The sequence below is a fragment of the Parus major genome, chromosome 1 (assembly GCF_001522545.3).
Source record: "Parus major isolate Abel chromosome 1, Parus_major1.1, whole genome shotgun sequence".
NCBI lineage: Eukaryota > Metazoa > Chordata > Aves > Passeriformes > Paridae > Parus > Parus major.
In genome coordinates, this window is record NC_031768.1 from 88,025,171 (window position 1) to 88,048,968 (window position 23,798).

Here is a 23,798-nt window from a genome sequence, read left to right on the forward strand (position 1 = left end):
AGGTGCTGGCCTTTACAGGTTCCTTTAAGGGCTTTAACAGTGAATCTCTCTTAGTTCAGAGATTTATTTTCAGGTGTACTCAAGGCTTCATTGTCCAGTTGTAAACCCTGTACTTGAAGATCACAGCACATCAGTTACAGTGACCTGACAGCACACCCTTAAACCAACAGTTTGGATAAAGATACAGATTATTTGGCATGATGCTATTTGGTTTAGTTCCAAGATCTTTTCCTGCTGTGCTGGGTGGGATCAAAGGACATTGAAACCTGTGTTGACCCTTTTTTTTCTTTTTTCTTTTTCTTATAAAGAACTGATGTCAGTCACTTCAATTTTATCCTATAATTGAATGTGTTAGTGTGTTTATATTCTTAGTGTTTCATTAGTTTTCAAGAGGATTACTATAGTCCTGTCAAAATAGGTAGTTTTCTCACAGGAATTTGATAAATTATTCATAAGAAAAATTATAGACCTCAACAGTAGGAAATATTTATGAGACTGCTTAAGGACTAGCTAGGTTCTTTTTTTTTTTTCACAAGCTTGGCATATAGTCTCCTACCCATTCTTCCTGCAAAGATTGGTATGGAAGTTTTTCTTATTTTTACTTTGTTTTTGGTTGTGTTTTCTCTGCAGCATTAAAGCTGGGCCCAGAAGCATTCAAATTTGATGGTGGCGTGGAGGCGGTGGCTGTACGGCAGAATGAGAAGTATTACATCCTAAGGCCAGAGGTGATTGAGACCTACTGGTATATGTGGAGAATCACCCACGATCCCAAGTACAGGCAGTGGGGCTGGGAGGCAACACAGGTAACTATTCATCATCTGTCAGTAATTTAATTTAGTGTATTTCTCCTTTGAAGCCACTTCAGTCTCATGGTACCAAAATACTTGGGGTCGTAATTGATTTTCACAGGCTCCTGTAAACTGGGGTACTTATGAGGGTGCACACAGTTATTGCTATTTTGCATCTGCTGAGACAGTTAAGAGGTGTATTCAGCATCATACAGCTCATGAATTGTAGGTGTGGAAATAGACACCCCTAGTCATGACTGCTACTGTTGTCAGTAGTGCACAGCCCCTGAGAGTTTCTCTACTTCCCTGCTATTGCACCATCAGTCTTTGGAAACAGCTCAAAGCCAGTTTCAGAAATGAGAATAAACATTAAAGATAATAGGACAGTAATGAAATATTTTGACTACAGCCAAAGGAGATGAGGGAAAAGCAAAGGAGGAGACAAACCAGGAGACTGGATAAGTTTATTCACTGGCTGAAACTCAGTTTTGCTCCAGAAGCAAGGAATCAAGAAAAAGGGTGGGAAGAGATCTGTTTAGATGCCTGTATTCAGAATATTTAGCCAAGCTCATTACTATCCATCCCTCAGCACAATTGCAACACCTAGAAGAAGCCAGGTATTTTACATTGTATCTTAGTGTGGTTTTGCTCTTCAGTTTGTTTTGTTCCAACCTGAATTATGTTACTCTGGAGATGAGTTCCACATTTGTAGCATTTGTTTTCCAGAATGCATTGCTACTGTCTCCAAAGCATCAAACATTGAGTCTCATCATCCCTGCTGCCTAAGCTATGCATATTTCTAATATGACCAAGTTAATAACCTACTCCTTGCCTGTGTAGATCTTTCAAACTATTGCTGATCTAACACCAGCTCCTTTCAGAAGCAATGGCTGGATGATCCAAGCTGAGGTGGGGTCCTTTGTAATAGGTTGAAGAATTTACAAATGTAAAGATTTTCAGGGCAGGATCAGTCTCTTAAGCACACATGCAAAGCATGTCTTTTAATTGCATTTTGTTCGGCTTTCTTCATTTGCTTGCATTATTTTGGTCCCCGTTAATGCTTCCAAAACAAACCCTCCCTTCCTCCTCCCCTGCCTCCAATTTTCTCTGTATGTGGGGTAGGATTTTGTTTTATCCTTCTGTCAACCTCCATTGAAGTTGTAAATCAAGCCCATGTGCTTAATTGCCTCTGTCCTTGCAGACTGCCTTCTTCTGCTTATTTCCTTGATAGAAGATTTCTTTATTGAACATAGCCATAAAATATTCTTGACTTCTTCATAAATGGTTTTGCAAACCCCTTCTTCCCACAATTAGGAATTTTCTTAGCCCACTATCATACTGACACAGAAGCTTCAAGCTTTTTGTTCCTCAGGATTTTCATTGCATATAGATAATAAGTTCTTGTGTTTATTCCTCACACCTACTCACTACTTTTTCTTCTTCCCTCTCACACACAGCTCTGGCTGTGTTTATTCCATCATTTATAAATAGAGAAGAATCTGGCGTGACACACAGAGCAGTTGGCTTACTGCTATTGTACAACACTGTCTGAATTTGTCTTCCTTTTACCTTCCAATCTCTGAAACATACTTGGATTTATTATCTATAATTTTTGACAAAACTGATGCACTTTAGTGCAAATCCTATGCTTTGTCCAAGGCCTGTTTTGTTACATTTCTCCAAATCCAGTGTCTGTGGGGAAAAAACAGGAAGTTCAAGCTTACATTCCCTCAGTGATCATAAATCCCTGTGACAGGGTCTCTGTCTCTTTCCTGATGAAAAAAAGGCTAATTCTCCCTAATACAGTACTTAGCACTAGAGACGACATTCATCTCAATTGTATTGGGCCAGCCAAATTGGATGATGGTGTGCTGGGGGGCTGGCTGAAGTATTACAGAAATATGCATGCAAGATACTCAGGGTAAATACAGAAAATGACTAAAATCCTTCTCAGGCTAATTATTTGAAAGTAATAAGAGCCACCACTTCACAATAGGCATATAAAGCCAATTACTAATCTGAGCTGTGTGAATTAAGGGTTCAATTAAGAGTTGTGGACTTGTGTATCTCACTAAGTAGGATTGCACCACAGAGGCTGTGGAGCTCGTCAGAGCTTCTACTAACAAAGAAAATAAATAGACAAGACCTGAAGCTCAGGCTAACTTCAGGCAAATTGAAGATTGATAGTAAGGTGGGGTGGAAAGACCTATAGCTCTCTGCCCTCCTGAGACCTCAGCTGCACCCAGATCTGGGGTCCTCAGCACAAGAAAGACATGGACCTGTTAGAGCAGGCTCCAGGAAGGGGCACAAATATGATCCGAGGGTGGGAGCACCTCTCCTGCAAAGACAGGCTGAGAGAGCTGGGTTTGTTCAGCCTGGGGAAGGGAAGGCTCCAGGGAGACCTCATTGCAGCTTTCTTGTACCTAAAGGGGGCTTATTAAAGAAAGCAAGATGGTGGTTTATATAGGCACAGTGACAAGGCAAGAGGCAATGGTTTTAAACTGAAAGAGGGCAGATTTATATCAGATGTTAGAAAGAAATTATTTACTGAATAGATGGTGAGGCACTGGAAATGGTTGCCCAGAGAAGCTGTGGATGTACATGTTCAAGGTCAGGTTGGATGGAGCCCTGAGCATCCTGTTCTAGTGGGTGGCATCCCTGCCCTTGGCATTGAGGTTGGAACTAGATGATCTCTGAGGTCCTTTCCAACCCAAACCATTCTGTGATTCTGTTTAGTGAAGATTAGTAGACAGAAAAGAGCCAGACATAGGTTGGAGGTAAAAGAAATATGGTTTCACAGTTTCATGGGTTAGAAGCTGTGAGTATGACAGCTGGTGAAGAAACTGGCACAGTTTTTATGGGCATGTTCTTGGCACAGTCAAGAGAAGTCACATATGCCACAAGAGACACCCTCAGAGAAACTGAGGGAGCTGGGATCCAATCTAGAGGCACATCATATTTTTTTTCCAAAGAACTTAGGTTCGTGTTGACCTCCCTGGCACTGAAATTTCACTTTGTGTCACTTTTGAGTCGAGACACGTGTATTTGGCGGGAGTATACTGTTGAATATTCTCCTCTTCTATTCTGTATTTGAATAAAGGAAACTAGAAAACCTACTACTTCTGGTAGTTTGTTCCATTATTTATTTATTCTTGCTGTTAAAAAAAACATGTTTTATTTCCCACTTGAATTTGCCTAGTTTCAGCTCTCAATCACTGGATTTTCCTATGACTTCTTATGCCATTTTAAAATGTCCTTTCCCTGTGTTTTCTTTCCAAAGAATTTTCATAAATTATAGTAAGCTTAGTGTTGACTACTGAAGATGCTAAACAAATTGCATTGTCTCTCACTGTAAAACATTTTCTCCAAATGCCTGTACCTACATTAGTTCATCATCCTTCTGAAAAACATAATTTTAGAATTGCATACTCCGGTTTTCAGTTCAGCCAAAGAAAAAAAAAATTAGCCTGTGCAAAAACAACGCTGTGTCCCAGCTGCTGTCTCCCTTTTCTGTCCCTGTGTGTATCTGCCACAATGTCCTAGCAGGAACTCAGAATGAATTGTCTTACAAGGCAGTGGAAATCTTTGAATTGTCTCTGCATTCCAAAGGTTGTCTCTACCTTCCAGGCTAGCCTGGGTCTGCAGTTACACAGTCTTGATGACTAGATTTAGGATTATGCATGTGGTTTTATGAAACTCATTTTGTTTGGCACCCAGATACCAGCAGATTACACTGTCTGCTCTTATTTACGTTTGTCATTTTAGCCAGAAGCAGTATTGCAATGATTGATAAAACTTCAGACTGCTCCTTGTGCATCTCTGTGAGAAGCAGCTCTATTTTGTGATGATTTTGCATTGCCAGTTCTTTCTTAGAGCACTGTCAGTCAGTTTTAAATTGAATTATATTGATATGGTATAGTGCTGCCTTGTCTTCCCATAACATCTTAAATACCACGCCAATTGCCTTAGAAGCTTTTAAGTTTATTACAGCTCTGCAGTTACCTTTATTTGTCAAATTTGTAGCTTTCAAAGAATGAAATCAAGCTTGTGACCAAGATAGTTTTCTATAAAGCCATGCTGATTGGTGTCAGTTATCCTCCAGTTCTTATATACGTATACATACACATGCACATGTACGTATACATATATTCATGTCTTTCTGTAATGGATTGGAACCAAGATTAGATGTGCCATCCTAAAACTATTCAGTCTGCCAATGCCTTGTAATGGTAGCAGTATTACCTTAATACCTTTCCAGTCATCTTGGAGCTTCCCTATATTCTAGGGTGCAGTAAATTTAGCGTTGTTTTGTCAGAGAGACTGGTCTTCAACTCTGGAGTGAATCTGGGTGGCAAATCAGATGCCACTACACCAAGTACTCTGAGATCTGTGTGAAGACAGAACTCTAAAAATTTCAAGTGGCATTTAAGCAGCTTGTCTGTGGCACCAAGCTTTTCACCCAGTGTCCTGAAGTTCTGTACAGCTCTGAATCAAGGACAAATTATTTATTCATGTTTTAAAATTTTCTATTTGGATGAATAGCTGTAAAGCAATCTTTCAGAGGCTTTTTTCCTGTGTAGTTCATTACTACCTGTATTATGTAGAACTGTGATCAGCTAGGGTAAATTATTTGCCTATTCTGAACAAGAGTCTGCCTTCCCAAGGAGAAATTCCTGAGGACATAAGGTTACTTGGTAACCGTAAGGAAAAAAAAAAAAAAGTTTTTATAGATCATATATTCTCTTTCTCCCATCTTGTAGGCCTGCTGGCTTCACCAGAGTTGCATGCAGTTACCAAGTATGAGATCTCTACAGCACAGAGCAGACTCTCAGTGCTATCCATTAGCAAATTTCCAAAATAAACAAGTTTTGTGTCTTACACTGACTTGGGGATTTAATTTTTCTGGAGGAAGGAGATGGTGTCCTAACAGTGGTACCATGTATTCCTTGTTTTCATTTTGCCACGGTCACTAGCAGGTTTCTCCTGTACAGGCTGTGGCACATAGCATCACCTGACTGGTTGACCAGAGAAACTCTGTCCTGATCAGATTGTATGCTGGGAATTCTGGCAGGAGTTGTAACCACTGGGGCTTCCTCCTCCATCTTCATGCTTCAGAGGAGACACAAAGTCATGTTCTGTATTATTATAAAAGGGGATAGTAGCAAGAGCAGGCACTTCATTTTCTACCTATAAAGCAGAAGTGCTTTGGCTCTTTTTTATTCATATAACACTTACCTGGTGGCTGTAGGAGTTCTGGGGAGGAATATGCAAATGTAAACAGCATGTGCATTATTTCTTCAGAAGCTAAGCAATTAATTTTTTTCTTTCCTTTTTTGTTGGTTGGTTGAATGGCTAGGTTTGATTTTGTGTGGAGAGAGTGGTGTTGAGGTTGTTTGTTTTGTTGATGTGGTTGTTTGGCTGCCACATAGCAGGTAGCATCACTTTTGTTGTGCTATATGTGCAGAGAAAGAGATTATCATGCATTTGGTGCCATTGGGTTAGATGTGTGACATACACCTTTCTCTTCACTGTAGAGAAAATCTGGTCAACCCAGATGTTAGCATGAGAGTAGTCTCAGTACAGCCTAGCCTGCAGTGGTAATCAAATCTGAAAATAATTCATCCAAACATTTTATCCTTTTCAACTCGAGTCCCAATAAAAAATGGAGTGTTGCCATTATCAAAGCTGTGCTTGAGATAAGGAATTACAGCAAGCATTAGATTTTGCCAAGAAGGACTGTACTATTCTTGGCATAAGTTGAGGCTCTAGAGCCACAGCCATTCCAGTAACATCCGTTTGTCAGTCTCTCCACTTGCTTTTCTAAAAACCCTGCTTTTCAGAAATTTGAAAGAACTTTGTACAGTCTGGATTATTCTTTGGTCCATGAACAGCTCAGATTTCCACAGGGTAAGACTCTATTCTAGGAGGAGGTCAGCTGTAGTACCTGCTGTGCTGTGACTTACTGTCCTGGGTATCCTGATCAACTTTGTGCTTTTTCTCCGGATTTCAGTGACAGCATCTGTTGACATTCTTAGTCCATTTGTCCAGTGGAAAATTCCTCTTTGTCTCCCAGTATTTCTAGTATGCAAAGGCGATATTGAGGTCCTTGAAGAGTTTTGATTGAATCTGTTTTCTTGGCATAAAAAGGGCATAATTCAAAACTTATTTGCTCCCCTGCCTTGACTCCCCTCAGCTTCTGCTGAGTATAACTAGCAAAAATCAAAATTAACAAAAATCTGGGTCTAAAGCACCATGTGGAGAGGAGCTTCAGACAAGGCTATCGGGCTGAATCATAGATTACTGAGCTACAGGTAGCTACGTTCAGTCATTGGTAATGACAGACATCCCGAGACAAACATTTTCCTTCACCCCTGCTTCTTTTCTGTCCCTGCATGAATCTATTAAAAGAGTTGGTGTCTGCTGAGGAAGCACAGTCAAAGCAGCAGGGAAGCACAAATAACCTGTGAATCATTTCAGAGTTGTTTCTTCGGAGCCAGTTTTAATGGCTGATATCCCTGTGTGCTGTAGGGTCGTGTGTGCGAGTGGAATAATGAAAGTGTAGGCGAGAGGTGCTCCGAGCTACTAACGCTTTCTTTCCAGTTTCCTCCTCTTCCATTGTGCTTTTTACAGTACTGTGTTGGAGCTGGGGGAGAATCCATTGGCCCCTTCCTTCGTGGAATATGTATGGATTTAAACTCCATACTTTAAAGGTAAAGAGCTTTGCTGCAGTCCAGCACGCAAGTTAACTTGAGTTTCAGCTGTGTAAAGGGGAAACAGAGAATAGCGTATGTAGGAGAAGGAGATGAGGGAAGAAAGCAGCAGCTAGAAGAGTTTACAGGATGAAACCAACAGTCCATAAAGATGAGTGTTTTATTTCTACTTTCAGTAAGTCTCCATGACTAGCTACCAGTCAAAGAATTACTGTAACTCTTCAGACTCTTCCAGCTCCAAAATCCAGAGTTGTTTGTTACCTTCCTGTGAACATCACAGCACTTATTGCACTGATTTGACTGATGGATGTTCTGCTCAATGTCACTGATGAGGAACTGCATGAGCTCAGAGAAAAAGTCTACAGAGTCCTTGTCATGTCATCAATATCAGCCAACAGTAAATACCCAGGAAAGAAAGTGTTTTTCCCCAGAATACTTTCTTAGCACGTAGCAGTTTGCCAAATGTGGTGTCATTAATAACCCTGGAAGGAAGCTACTTCTGTATGTGTCCAGTCTCTTTTTATTTTTTTTTCAGCATAAACTGTTAATGTCCATAGCATCCTTCAACAACGAGATTCACAGCAGAAAAATGCAGCACAAAAAGAACCACCTTCTTTGTTGATCAAGCTTGATGCTTTGTAGTTTCCAAATTTTGTTCTACAGTTAAATTCTGTGTCTTTTCCCTTCCTTTTTGCAGGCAATTGAGAAGTATTGCCGAGTTAGTGGTGGCTTTTCTGGTGTCAAGGATGTCTATTCCTCATCTCCTACATACGATGATGTACAGCAGAGCTTTTTCCTTGCTGAAACTTTGAAGTAAGTCTTTTTCACTCCTGCAACTTTCTGTAAAAGCTCACATCTAAATTCTAGAAGAATGTAGTGACTCCACAGGTAGCTAATGGAGACAAAGACTGATTTTGAGTATTAGGAACACAAAATGGAACAGGGAGAAAGCAGGTCCTGAAAATGGCAGTTCTTGTGCCTAATTCAGGCAGCACAGCATGTCTCACCAGGAAAAAGGGGCTCCAAGTCCATGTGTAAGGGGATAGTGTGGCTATTCTATCCTGCTGGCTCCTTACCAAATTCCTCTATGTAATCACAGTACTTTGTTGCCTTGTGTTACCATTTTAAAAAGAAAGTCAGCCACTGCTACCTCCTCTGTTGTCTTTAATTTTATTTCACTTAATCCTTCGAGTTGTTTGTTTTTTTTTCTGGAGACTGAAAGCAATGGTCCCAAAGAGAGAGGCAGCAGTTTCAAACAGGTCAGGTCAGAGAAACAGTACCTCTCCAAGAGCTGATGGTATATGATTGATCTGCTTAAAAAAGCCAAATGAGAGAATGAAATTTGCTCCTAAGGGACTTCTGTGGTGGCAAGGCTGACTTTCGATGTATCACCAGAATCCTGTCTGCATCTTAAATAATCACAAGGAGATCTGGAAATTCACCGATGCATCATTCAGTAACTGGATATACTACAGTGCGAGCATTGCAGACAGTGGCAGTTCTAGGAAAGAACTCAGAAATTTTTACTGACATTTGGTTAGGAGCATTTCCTGCTTGTGGAACAAAACAAAGGTTTATTGAAGAGCTGGATATTAGATGTTTTTGACATTGATGCAATTGGCATAACCCAGACCAGAAACTGTTTTCACACTGAGATAAAGCAGGGAACATAAGGTCAAGCAAGATAGCCCAAATGAAAATAAATACAGAAGGGTTAGGTGTGAAGTCATGAGGAAAATTAAGATCTTCCTCAGAAGAGGGCATAAAATATGTCTTAAGCAATGTCTGCTGTAATCTTTTCTGCTATTGATGATTACTTCTGCATATTCATTCCTCTCAAATTCAAATTTGGTAACTATCCCAAATACGCTTTGTTGCTCTTGGATACTTCAGTTTATCAGAGATACACAGCAAATTTGAGAGTTTTGAGCAGTACCTGGCATGAAGGTACCTGTTGAGTGGGAAGGACCAAGATGGAGAAATAGGTTGCTAAGTTATTCAAAGGAAAAGTGTGAATCAAATGAGGAAGGTGAGTTTGAGTAAGATGAAATATTGCTGCTGTGGTGAGAAAGAGCACGGAGAGCTGCAGCAGGAGAGAGTGAGGCAGAAGTTTTGAGGAAAGGAAGGGCATGATGCTTTAAAGACAGATGAAGAGTGCAGAGAAGGAGATGAGATATGTGTGACAAAACTGAATCATCTCTGCAAGAAATTCTAACTGTAAACAGTAAATAGATGAGGAAGGAAAGAAAAAGTAGGGCTTCACTGACTGGATTGTGGATAGAGCTAGCAAATAAAGGCAGCAGAAGGATTGATCAGGCAGTGACACACGGCTGAAAGCAGCAGACACACTCCCAGACAGAGAGAGAGCAAAGGAACAGCAGAACAAGTGTGCACATTCTGGACATGGCAGAGTCCACTAATGGGAATGACACCCTTTCCTTGTCAAATGTCTTTTTCTGGATGGCAGGAAAGCAAGTGGGAGCTGAGAGATCCTGTACCCCCACGCTGTTGTGCTTGCACTCACACAGCCAGGTTTTCTGTAACAAGGGAAATGTCTATTTAGAGTTTCAGCAGTTGTGTTAGAAAACCTGGACAGATCCCTATTACCGCTGTGTCCTACAGAGCTGTGGCACAGCCACATTCAAAAGTGTGCACTGAGAAAGAAGGAACAACTAATACTTTTTTTTTGTGTATGTCCAGTAACCCTTATTTTGTTACATGCTTCATGTCCTCTGCATTGTATTATAATGTGCAACATCTGTGAAAACCCTCTGCACAATCTATTGTTCCATTTCCTCTCACCAGACTGAACCAGCTTCCATAATGGTGATGACAAATCAGATACCTGCCATGGTTTAGTAATTTCCCTTGTGCTGCCATGAAATCATTGGTTGGATTAAAGAGGATTAGTTATTTCCAAGTGGATTTGCTCCGTTAAGAAAAGCTTTTTGGCAACTTCTCTGCTTTCCTGTCCCTCAAATACTTGTGGTTGGTGTCTTGATGTTTGTTTTACACTTCAAGTCTCTGAAGGAAGACTCAAAAACCAAAAGTTTATCAGAAAGACTAAAATGCTGTCTTCATAAACAACTTTTCATTGAAGGGTTTGATCATAATAAAAATTACTTCATCATAATAGGGAAGGTTGTGTATGTGCTTTACAAAGTTTAGAAGTAAGTCATTTGTTTATAGCTGTAGCTGCTGAACTGTGGGGCCTGAAGCTGCTCTGTTGCCCCTGCCTGCCTGTGCTCTGCTTTAATCCCCATGTTTTTCATCTCTGTCTTGGTATCCAGGTATTTGTATCTGCTTTTCTCCAACGATGATCTGCTACCATTAGACAACTGGGTTTTTAACACAGAAGCTCATCCTCTGCCTGTTTTACATTTAGCCAACACCACACTGTCAGGAAATCCTGCATATCGATAAAAACAGCTCTATGAAGAGGAAGAGAGACTGTTCTCAGCTCTGTTTTGTTTACATGGACCACTTGAGACTTTAGCAGGAGGGGAGACAGACAGACACTTGGTAAACCTAGACCCCGGAGTCAAGCAAGTATTGGCATGGGAAACAAAGCTCTTCAACATATAAATAAGTTAAAAGTTCTGTTTTATACATGACCAAAACACACAGTGTGATTTTTGCAGGACAGAGACTTCATGCGCTTTGAACCCTGGCAAGACATGGAATCTACAGATAACATTAATGCAGCAGCATGAGGAAGAAGAGGCTTTCCCACCTAGGGAGAGGAACTTACTTGCTGTTGCAAGGAACAACACACAGTCACCTCTTCAGATTGGGTGGGTTCCAAATACCTAGGTTTTCTTTTATTTTTCTTTCTTTTTTTTTTTTCTTTTTAATGATGGCATGAACAAAGCAACAACAAAAAGCACCACCACTGCACCAGCAGCATCAGGATTTGAATTTCTTTCTGTACCTGTCTGAATTTTCTAAGGAGCATCTGCTTGTCCAGACTGGCAGCCATTCTCAGAGCCTCTAATCTGTTACAGCTAAACTCTAAAGTACAAAAATTACTGTCTCCTCATTTTCCCTTTTTAAAATAATGCTTATATCCAAAAAGAAAAAAACAATTAGTAAGCATTTGGATTGTAGTTCACTTTCAGCAGAGTGGGCTTAGCTCATTTGGCAAGCTCAGAGTCTGGAGCATATCACAGGAGTAGGAAGGAGCCTAAGTTTCCCTTCCTCACAAATTACGTCACATGAAAAAAACCATTCTCTTCTTAGTCCTGGTTCTCTTAGCTAAATAAACAGAGATGACAATGTGAGCACAACTGTTTTGTGATTTATATAGGAGGCTACAGTATATGGAACTAAAAAAAGCTCCCCTTGAGCTAAGCAGTGAGAGTTTGATGCTCTGTGTTTTTGTACACAATCTGTTACATTTCATTCTTTGGATTATAGTCAGAGAACCTGCTTTGCAGGTATATATGTGTCTGACAGAAGCTTAAAACTGCCTTTGATTTACGTAACAAAACTTGCTTTTCTGGGTGCTCCAGTACAAATCCAACATGAGCTTTGGAAGCAAGCTAACATCTCTCACATGTGACTGGAAAAAGAAACTGAAGAGTCTCTTCTTTCACTAATTTATGATGCTGCTATCTGCATGGGGTTTTTTCAAGTACTTCATGGTTGGAGTAGATAGTATCATATAAATGGTGTCTTTTTCAATCTTCATTTATTTGCTAAAAAGTTTTTTCTTTCCAGATTTTTCATCCATTCAGTTTTGTCTTTTTCGATCTCTTTTTACTATTGTTTAGAACCCTTACAGCTCAAATTATTCTTTTTTATTCCCCCATATAGCTCTCAAATCTTTTTGCCATGGTGACTGGCCCCTTTGGTGAAAAACAGCCTTTAGGTGCTGGTTTCCCTCCTAATTAATGCACAGGTTGAGTCTTTAAAAAATCTTGATGTTTTTGTACTGAAGTGGAAGAACTCTTCAGTGAGCTACAGTGGTACAGCATCAGATTTAAAGGAAGTGAATACTATTTTCCCTCCTCATAAATGTTTTTATATGAAGTTTTATATAAAAAAGACTTTTGTCCCTGTCATACTATTATACGCCTGACTGTAGAGTTTCCACACAAAATTATTCTTCATTTTTCTGTGTCACATAGACATAGAAATCATCATATGATCTAAGTAAAAATGCTATCAGATGCTTTTTTTCCAGACAGTTACTTGAGTTTAAGAGGAAGAAAACATGGAGCTTGGGAAATTTCAGTCTCAATGTTTGTACTTCAATAGCAGTTACTTTGTTACAGTAATTTTCAGCAATATGCTAAAAATAATTTGAGAACATATAAAGTAATTGATATAGTAAATAATACTGATTTCAGTAATTGTTTATTTAAAATTAGAAGTAGCTTAATAAATGGATTCTTCTTTCTGGCCCCACATTAATTTATTTTTCTAATTATTATTCAGTGACTTACTGAAGAACTAGTAATTTTTCATTTTCCCAAGTTCAGATATGCTGTGTTTTCAAATTGTTTTTCTGATCCTATGAGAACTGTTATTAGTTTAAAAGTGCAGTTGACTGCCTTGTTCTCCGACATGTCTCTGGGTATATAGGAGACAGAGGAAAAGCAGACCCCCTTGTTAAAAAAAAAAAAGGAAGAAAAGAAGAAAAGGAAAAATAATAAAAGCACTTTTTGCCCCATAGACCCATCCCTGTACTCTTCCTGATAAACAGAGGTGTAGAATGGCTGCCAGTCTGTTCACAAAAAGGTCAAGGACAGAATTCTGGAGTCCCAGCAACAGCAAACTTCTTATTGCTTCTCCTCCTCTATCCCCCTCTTGTGAATTAAAGAGGAACCCTTCAAATTTAACTTGTCTGTGAATCCCAGTGGGTTAATTTACTGCCACAAGAATGCCTGAACTGAGGATTAAGCCATTTCATGTTATGGGATGGTGGTGTTCTCAAAGCAGATGTACAGTACTGCTATTTCTTCTTTGTGTAGATAAGTGGCAGGTACCAAATAAAGGACACTTGTATCTCATTTTCCAGCCACCCCAACAACAGTCAGTTTATACTCTATAACTCTAAAATGCCACCTGTCCTTTTCCTCCAGAAGCTAATGATGTGCAGAGTTTATCAAAAATAATGCATCTTAAGGACTAATTGCTCTGTCTTTCATTAATTTCATCCTGATATTTCCTAGATCAAGCAGAGTTTGGAGGTAATGGGTTCTGGACAAGGTAGGTGCTTAATTACCAAGCACCAGAGATACTGAAATTTCTGACTGAAGTGATGTGCCCTCATTCTGAGTCCTTCACAGGAAAGTAGGTTCTGATCTGCAAAATGGCATTATGTGCAACCCAAAGTTCAGACTGTTTTCCCTCTGGGTATGTAAGGTACAGTAGAATGTTGCCATTTTCATTCTGTTGCTGCTGTCTTACTTTCTTGAAGATACAAGTGTAAATTTAAGCACAAAAATGACTTTTTAGTCCTAGCTGTTTCTGAGTCTTGCACTGTACTCTCTAACAAAACAATCCTCATTTTCTCTAGGTAGCTGTCCCATTTTACAAATTCTGCAATACCCCCTCCCCCCTTACAGAATGAAATAAAAACCAGAAAATCATGTGCATTTTTGACACACTGGATTTGGGCAAGAGCCTGGAAATCCCAGAATTGTCTATTTCCTGTTTGCATGCAGTCAAAACAAGGATGTATGGTTCTTTTCCTAATCCAAGCCTCAAATTTGCCTGTTGGTCAAGATCTGCCAGCAGTAAATTTTTTTTTTCCTGACAATTAGAGCTTGACTTTTCAAAGAGGCCAGATTTCTGCAGCTTCCATTAACAACCCTGGAGCTGTGCATGTCCTGCAGTCAAGAAGTCAACTTCTTAGCTTTGTCCTCTAAATAAAAACAAAACCCTTGAATGATATTCTGAGTCTTAATTTTGCTTCACAATATAGTCCTTCCAACTGAATGTTCAAGGAAGGTATAGAATATAGGAAGTGCCATGGAGTAGAAGGAGGAGCAAGTAGTTCATGTGCCAGTCACACTTTTGCTGTTCCTTCAGCTCCCTGCTGCAAATTTGTGGATCACCATGTTCTAGCTCCCAAACACTTGACATATTTCCCCACAGCATTTTACAAGATTTGAATGTTTCCTGGGTTCTGAAAGGTGATAATAATTACACACTCCCTGTAGTGCCATCCTTTAAGGTTAGAGGTGTGCCCCCTAAGCAAAGCCCTCTTGGTATTCATGCTACTAAGCCAAGCCCATGTTTATAAGGGGACAAATAAGAAACAGGCTTCTTGATACCAGAGAAGAATGAAAGCAAGCTCTTGATCCATACTGTAGTTGGGAGATTGGTTCACCCTGATTAAGACATCCCTCTCACTCCTTGACTTTTGAGAAAACAGTCATCTGACTCAAGGATTTGAGTTGCCATACAAAGAGGAAAGCTAGGCTCTTTTGCAAGTTGTGTGCATACAACTGTAGCAGAGATGATAAGCACGAGCTGCTTCAGCTGTCAGCGCCTTCTAACAAACTGCTCTGTAATTGCCCAGGAAAGTTGGGAACCACCAAAGTCAGAGGAGACAGCCTGACCAGTTACGGTGAATTGTTGCCTTTAATCCTAATCGCTTGGTGGAAGTTGGATTTGCATTCTGCCTTTATTCTTGCTTTGTCTAAAACTGACAGATTATTTTTTTCCTCCAAAATAATAAAAGGGCAAAAGTCTATCTTCTGATGTGGAAATCTTCTGCCTCTGACCTGGAATCCTGCATATGTACTTTTTACAGATAAAAAATAATATTGTATATAAAAAAGATTGAATAAAGAATGTCTTTAAGTGAAAAGAGTGTGGTTTTTGTCCTTTGCCTCCAAAAGCAGCATCCTGTAGCACTGGACTGTGAAGCTGATCCTATTCCAGTGCCTTGGTGGTGCTGCAACTTTTCTTTCCCCTGCAGCTCTACTCAGGACTTTGTCAACTTAAACATGTATCGAGACCCCCCTGTTGCAAAATGAAACCCCTGTACTTGCTTCTAACAGGTCCCTGTCGTGCTCAGATGGCTCTCAAGATGCAGCTTCATGCACAACACTTTGAGGCTGTTCCTGGGTGCCATTGTGAAAACCACCAAAACTCACAGAAGTTTGATATTTCTCCCCCATTTATCAAATTGAGTGAAAGTTAAAGTTAGTGAAAGCTAAAAGGTTCAAAGATCCTTTTAGATGAGGGTAAAGGGACAGGCAGACAAGCAGTGGTACTAAATAATTAAGCCACCAGGTTAAAGCCCCAGCTTTTCTTGAGACTTAAGTAGCTAGTGAGTTGGGCAATAAAATCTGTCCATCCATTCCTCTGATGTCTGTGAAATGGAAAAAGTTTCCAATGTTTAAGTGTTATTCATAGGGAAACTGGTATGAGGAAATGGCTTCAGCTTGTTTTCCTCCTGCACCTTGAAATTCCCTGGAACTGCTGCTATAGCTCCACTTTTTGCAGAGCAGCCTGTGAATAACCAGATTTGCTTTCTGATTCTCATTAACTGTAGGTAATCCTTTCTGTCTGACGTTACTCATGTTGCTCATACATGGTACCTTGTTTTCGTGATGTGCCATGACTGCCAGCCCTTGTGTCCTGCTTTATATCCAATGCCCAACCTTCCCAGGGTGCTTCAAGCTCAGGATGTAATGATCACAAGAGGAAATTGCCTCCAAAGTGCCATAATTGAGTGCAACACATGGCCCCTGCTGTACTGCCATGCTGTCCACCTTAAGATCCAGTTTTTCTTCCAGCTGTTGCTCCATAGCTTTTTGCTTGGGCACGTTCACGCTGCACCCAGCTTCCAACTGCAGCGTCACTTCCGAAGCAGCAGCCTTTGCGTCCTCTGATCTATCTCCCCGAGGTGTCCTCGGCCCCTGAGCCACCTCACTGGAATTCACTTGGTGTAGCAAGGTGTGTGCTGTCCTTTGTGGTTGCACTGCCTCGTCTCTGCTCCTTCAACGGTGAAATGCTTCACCCCTCTGCTTCCACCTTGTCTGAAACACGTTCTCTTGCGTGTTTTCTGCCCAAGGGATATATATAGGGAATATCCTCTTTTATCTCTCCGTTGGCGCTCTGCCTGCATGTCACCCGCCCCCCCTTCCCTTGCAGACTCTGTGATTGTGTGTGCTCCTTCCTGGAGACCATGTGCCTTTCCTATGCATATTAATTAGCTGCATTTAAAAATCCCAAAATTAATCCTTTAATGGGTTATTTTTAGCCTTTGTCTTGTAGCTCTGGGAGCTGGCTTCTCTCAGTGCAAAGTCTTAGGCTTTCTGTGGGCTTTGGAAAGGAAGCGTAACTCGCTCTGTGCTGGTTCACGTGTGGGATGTGTGAAGGCTGGTGATGGTGTGGTTTTTTTTTTTAATATGAAGAGCAAGAGTCTTTTTGACAGTATTTCAGGCTGAGCCAACTCCCATGAGAAATGGTTTGAGAAAGAGCAGTCACTCATACAACCAAACTTATTTGCAGGTAAAAACTCAGGGAAGAATTTGGGGAGGAAGGAAAAAGCACTGTGTGTTCATGTGTACCAACAGTGTCACTGTTGGCCTTCTTAGATGGTTTCCATTGTATGAGTAGTCACAGGTGACAGGTATGATGTCTGTCTGTAATGGTAAGAAGAATTTGTTTGTAGAAAAATCTAGAAAGAGTTGTCAATACAGAGAATGAAGGATCAGATAATGCTGAGGCCTGGAACAGCAAAAGAGAAATTTAAAAAGTCAAAATGCAAAGTTGTTCCTCCTGGGATGAGGAGCAAAACCTATATCTAAAAAAACTATAATCTGGGATGTTATCAATCTGAAATCAGTAACAGAGAAGACGGAACATACAGTCAGCCATAATACACAGATCACCAATGCAGGGTGAAAAAAGCAAGTGAAAATAAAAATGGTTGTGCTGAGTCAAAACTAAGGTCTGTATGACCTCGTATTTTGACTCAACCCTGATCAAGAGCAAATTCCAACAGAAGAGCAGGAAAGTGAATTTTGATACTTCACAAATGTACCCTGAAGTGATCTGCAGCTTCCTAAGCCATAAGTGGTTATCTTGGTATTTAACAGGCCTTGACATCCATGGAGGGGGGGCTGTTCTTTGGAATTAGTTCAGTCACTTCTTGAAATCAATAGCGGCTGTCAGGGAGCAGAACAGGCTCTGCCAAAGAGCCTCATGGTGCTGGCAAGGCATCCATGCACTGGAAGGGTGTTTCTGATGAAACAAAAAGAGTGCCAGTGCTGTGCAGAGATGGGTGAGCAGCTCTGAGATGTGGTTCTGGTTACCTGTATTCAGGAGAGCTTGTCTCAGTGGAGACAGGAGTATTGAGGCTTACCAGGGAATGGAGAGTTGGCATCAGGAGAGGTGAGAGGAGTTCAGCCTGGCAAAGGGGAAGCTTGACAGAGGGGATAACTGGTGTCCACAGCACATGAAGTGGCTGGTCAGCCTGGGAGAGAAAAAAACCTGTTTTTCCTGGAGGACAAACCTTGCACAAAAGCCCCACACAAACTGATACCTGCAATGCCTAAATAATTTCTGACAATGAATAGAAAATATGTTTATCTGCTGAATAAAAGGATGATGTTTTGTGCTTGCCTGCAGTTTCATGTACCTGAATCAAGGATGTAGGAGGTCCTTTTCTGTCCTGCATTCCAGAGCTCCTGTGGGATCTCTTAAGTCTAGGGCTGAATTTACAAAAGCTCTTTCCTTTGCTCTGTTATCTGTTTCTAAGGCAGGACAAATGTAAAATGCCATTGAATCAGGAAGTAAAAAGCTTTTCATAACTTCATGGATGGGAGTTATTCATTCACATTTGCTATGCTGTTTGAGTAGTGATGAATAGAAATTCACCAAAATACTTCCTATTAAGTTTTCTAACACGGTTATCAAATGACCTTTCACCACTGGATTTGCTGTGGAGAAATCAGAAACAGATTGCAGTGTGTTGGAGCACAATGTTAACAACATGGGGACACCAGTCTCTTTTGATCTAAAGATTTTTACTGAACAAAACCCAGGTAACTAAGAATATTATTAAAACAAAGGAGTGCTACAGCCTGCAAATAGTCCTTTGTGCAGTGATTCTTACACAGCAAAGTAAGTGAAGATCATCAGTACCCTCAAGAGAGAATCTCTGAAGATACTCTCTGTTTGTATGCATTTAAGTTCTTTTTGCCCCTGGTTCTAGAAGGCTCATCTTGTCCTTTGTTTGGGTACACATCCCGTTATTACTTGAGGTGCTTTATGCCTGTGAGCTATTTCTCTGCTAATTAATGTTCACATCAAGGGCTTTCCCCCTTTCCCTGACAGTTCTCTGGCATTTTTGCAAGCGTTCTCTTAGCTCTGCATGATACATGGTCACGCATTTTGTACACTTTAGCCAGGCACATAATGTCAAGAATCCATAGATTCTTGCTGTTAGTGTGCTCAAATCTTACAACCAGTGTAACTTGATCAACCACTTATGTCAGACCAGTACTACAGCCTGCTAAAGCTGATGCCATGCTCCCACACTGTGTTTCAACTTGTATCACAGCAAGGTTAGGTTTTCAGGTTCTCATTAGATATTTTGATATCTAATTCAGCAACTGAAGTGGAAATTTTCTGTAAGAAAAAAATCCTCCAAATCTCTGAATACACACCAGCCATCAACTTGTGGAATTAATTGCTTCACTGAAGCAGGCTTTGATGAGTTCACTGACAATAGTGAAAAATTCACTGCCACATCCAGGTTACATCGTTACATTGATTTTTTTATTAGCTTAAATAATACACAAATGCTGCTTTTTCAAGTGTGTCCCCTAAGAAAATATTGCCTAAGAAAATTGCCTCAAATTTCCTCCAGATCCTACTCAGGCTATTTCTTAATTGAAGTCTATGGGTAAAGCACATCCACCCCTTCCCAGAGCACAGTGTGTAGCTCTGGAGATGTTCCCTCTGAACAGGTTATGTTCAGTGCCAGATGCTGGTTAGCTGCATCAGGAAGATGCTCTGCCCACATCCTTTTTTTAGCCCTGCAGTAGAAACTTTTTGCCAGCTCAGGCTGTTGAGAAAGAACAAGGATGTGGCTGGGTGTGCTCTGGTGCTGGTCAGCTCAGAATCTGGAAGTCATGATTTGTTTTCAAAAATAGTATCAGACTGACTTCCAGAATGGTGACCTTTGAACATTAAGGGTCAAATGTCAAACACCTGCAGCGTCTCCAAAATGCTGAGCAACTTTTGCCCACCTCTGTGTGCGTAACTTGCCAGGTTGTGCAAAGTTCCTGGTTTGAGGAGTCAGTGAGGCTGAGAAGAGCCAGCCAGGCACAAGGGGCCACAGCAGTCTGCCCTGAATAGATCAGAAAATCAATACAAAGTATGAAAATGCATTTGTGATGTGGGACATGAACTGTGACTGTAAGGAGCCTTCTTCCTGGAGAGAAAATAATCGTCTGATGTGGAGGGTCTGTAACCTCTGTGGGCACCACGAGATTTTAACTGGCTCCTGTTGAGAAGAGGCTGTACTTCAGCTGCTTGACAAGCCTGATTTTTCAAAAACTGATGACTCAGGCTGCAAGAATGATGAGACTGCTTCTAAATAATGAGTTTAAGGATCTTTTTCCATGTCTGCAGTTTTTTTCTAATCTTGAGATTTTGTGTCACTCATAGGTTAATATTTCCAAGGCCTGGCCTTTTTTTTTTTTTTTTTTTTTTTTTTTTTTTCACAGAATGGTGAGAACCACTCTTAGAAATAAAGGAAAAATAAAACTTGGCTCATTTTCCAATCTGGCAGAAGTTCCACCATCATGAAATGATCAAAAGTGGGCACTGCTGCATTAAGCTCACCCTGAGCATTGCTACAAATACTTAAGGGCAACGTGCTTTTCAGAAAACACAACATTTTACAACTTAAATATGAAGCAGACGTGGATCTTCGTTCCATAGACATTCCACACAATTTATGCTAAAGACTGCTCTCCTTCAAACAGTTGGCAACATCCTGGTTTTACTGAGATGGCTCACAATAACCGAGTACAAAACGTAACACTCAAAAAGAGGACACCCAAGTAAAATGTCCCTGTGATATAAATGTGAGTCCCACAATTGCTTTTGGATTTTTGCACTGATCTTTAAAGGGACAGAATAATTTTTCCACACCAAAGTGAATAATGAATGGGAATCATACACTTGACCTTGACTCTGTCACCTGTGGTTCTCCCATCACTTGCTGCAGGAGTGCTGGAGGGAGGAAGCAAGGGAGAAACTCAAGGGATATTTTTAATCCTGTATTACTTATCTGCGTGTACAGAGAGACCCAGCAGACTTCCAGTGTATTAACCAATTTGTTCTCAGACAGGAACAAAAAGCTAGACAGTGACACTCTGGTTTTGGAAGCTTCTTCCAGACACTATCTCAGCTGTGCTGTAGTTCTTGTGTTGTCACAGCTAAGCGTGGCATCACTCCCACTGGAGCAGTGTTCAGAGGATGAACCTGAGACCTTTTATTGAAATACATGTATCAAGCCATTCCCTTAAAGCGACATTGTGAAATTTTGACTCGTAAGAGGAATTGTCCTGGGTTGCAAAGTACCCAAGAATGTTAGCAGGAGAGGAAGTGGGATGAATCCTTACTTCTGCCATGTATCAGAGTTGATCATTTGTCTATGTTTGTCTGGATTCCCCGTAGCCAGAAGCAGGCAGCGACCAGCACTGTGTTTTTTGTGATAAAAGTGCAGACTTGGTGAAGACAGAGAGCCCGCAGTCGGAATGTTAAGTTGGGCTTTGCAAGGGAGAGAGGGGAAACCATCGCTGCAGATACCATCTTGTGGCAGTAAGAGGCACAGACCAACAGAGCCAGCAGATCCAGACTGTGTGAAGCAGTCCTACCGCACAGCTGGTCATACACCCCTCCCTTTCCAAGAAAAGGATGGCACCGAGGAGCAAGTGCCGATCCTGAGCTGCGATCCCCGTCTGCCCGCCGTGTCCTCGCCCAGGAGCCGCGGGCAGGGGACCCGCAGGGAAAGTCCCGGGCTGACACTGCACTCACCCCACCCAGCGGCCGCTCCCGCACATCCCTGGCCCAAAACACCTTTCCAAGGGCAAGGATGGCGAGATCTGAGTGCGGATCTGGACCTTACCCTGGGACCTCTCCCTGGGACCTCTCCCAGACGGATCCGTGGCCACTTCCCACCCGCCTTTCCACCACATCAGGGAGCTTTGCCCTCTGCCACCAGCACCTGATGCCCAGCTTGGCTTCCAGAGCTGCCGGCTGCTCCCGCAGCCCAAGACGAGGCACAGAGGCCGTGGCGGGCAGGAGATTCCAGCTGGGATCTGTGGCCTGCAGGAGGACCCGCTCAGTTCCTAGTTAATCGCAGAGCTTGTTGCAAGAGGCGATCCAGCTCCTGCTGTGAAGTTGTTCCTTTCCCTCATTTATAGCAATGCCAGGAGCAGAGAGTTCAAATTATATGAGACCACTGTAAAAGTAACTGCTTCCTCTCTACAAATACATAAGCAGTACATTTAAGGGGGCTGAGGGGAAGTTCCTGGAGAAAAGCAGGAAAAGCTGAGCACTGCACAACAGCCGCCTCAACCTCCCTGTACAGGCAGAACCCACCGTGCCCTGATCGGGATCAAACTGTTCTCATCTCTCGATTCTTCCTCGATTAATATCTCGATTATTCCTCGTGGCTGGCCAGAGAAACCATTGCTGCGTTGTCTGGCACACAATACCTGTGTGCCAGAGTTTATTTCATGACCCTGTAGACAAGAGACATCAATTCCAAGATGGACCAAAAGAAACCACCCCCGAAAGTGAATTTTTTTGGACTTAGTGGTGAGTGTGCAGCATTCCTTATGTCATCAGCACTTGCAAATAAAGTATGCAGAGAGCCCAAGTGCATGTCAAAAATCCAGTGTGCTTTTGGTCTAGATAAATTAAACCTAAATGTCTAACTAAAATTGCATGTGGGATTGTCAGAAAAGTATATAACCAGCTTCTAATGAAATCAACACATTGAAAATTCTGAGGTGCAAGAATATTTGAAAAAGAAAATAGAGAAGGTGAAGATGCTTCATTCCTGTAATTTATTTTTGTTTAAAAAAAAAAGAAAAAAAGAAAGGATGAGACAATTACTGAGTATATCAGTATCTTCAGAGCAATTTTTGCCCACATGTATTTTGTTTTCTTTGAACTTTCTAGGTTGTCTTTCCACATTTTTGTCAGAAAAAAATCCCAATCTCTCTCTATCTCAGTGGTCTTCCACAATGCATGTTAAGCATTTTGAGTGGCACCTGTTACAAGATCAAGCTGGAGATTTAATGAATCTTTATTTTTGATTAATGTTCTTTTCCCTTTTGCAGATTAGTCCTTAACTACTTAATATTCAGTGCTTGCTGCCAGCACTGGAGAGACACATCTTATTTAAGAAATGAGACAAGTTTAGTTATGTGAATGAGGAATGTCTAGGAATATCAATCATTGGTCTGAGTAAGAAATTGCACAGCCATACAGGAGCTACAGTTATCCAGTGCTCTTCGAACTGAGATGGAGATGCAGATGGAAAGCCTTCAGGAGGGAGAATATTCCATGGAACTACAGGGGTCATGACAAGGAGTGGTGAAACTGTTATTCTGGAATGTGCCCAACTGTATTCCCACTTCCCAAATGAGCTTTACAGCCACTATATTCTCTTATATCTACATATAAAAGTGACAGATTTTTCAGTCAAGAAACAAGTGTTACTTTTGGTTTCCTACATAAGAGGAGCTGTACATAACTTTTCACACTGTTATTCTGCATAAAACCTATGAATTAAGCCAACACTTTTTTAAAAAAAAGCAATTTTAAGGATCATAATTGAGACAGTTAATATTAATTCTGTGATTTTTATAATTTAATCTGTATTAATTAATTTAACTTCATAATGTAAAAAAATTCTATCATTATTTGATGTCTGCAACACACTCAGAATACCAGTGTCATGCTTCTCTGATAAAATGGGTTTTTTTACAGAAACATACTGGTATTAACTTTCATTGCCTGTATCCTATATTAATGATACCAATTCCAGGCATCGATTTCTGGTATTGACATGATAGCCACTTCTGCTTCTGTTCCTTCTTCCTTATTCATAAATCTATTCAAAATGTGCATTATTATATTTCTTGGTCCCTTTTAACAAGCAAAACTCTGCTCCACTTCAGTGACAAAATATTTAATGCCAAATGGTGGTCTTTATACATGTAGGATTTTGTTCCTGCTGGAACCAGAAGTCATTAAGTTGCCTGTAGCATGTAAGTACCACTGATATATATATTTGCTATTTCTT

At 40.9% G+C, this 23,798-nt stretch overlaps 1 protein-coding gene across 1 annotated transcript in view; it reads left to right on the forward strand.

The window, feature by feature from the left end:
- The window catches only part of MAN1A2 (mannosidase alpha class 1A member 2), a 132,809-nt gene extending 117,489 nt beyond the window's left edge, over positions 1 to 15,320 (forward strand). Inside the window, exons 11-13 of the mRNA XM_015636714.3 lie at positions 631 to 803; positions 8,196 to 8,311; positions 10,789 to 15,320. Of these exons, the coding sequence (XP_015492200.1) occupies positions 631 to 803; positions 8,196 to 8,311; positions 10,789 to 10,921 (422 nt within the window). The 3' untranslated portion in view covers positions 10,922 to 15,320. The remainder of the gene's footprint in view (positions 1 to 630; positions 804 to 8,195; positions 8,312 to 10,788) is intronic.
- Positions 15,321 to 23,798: the final 8,478 nt, after the last annotated feature.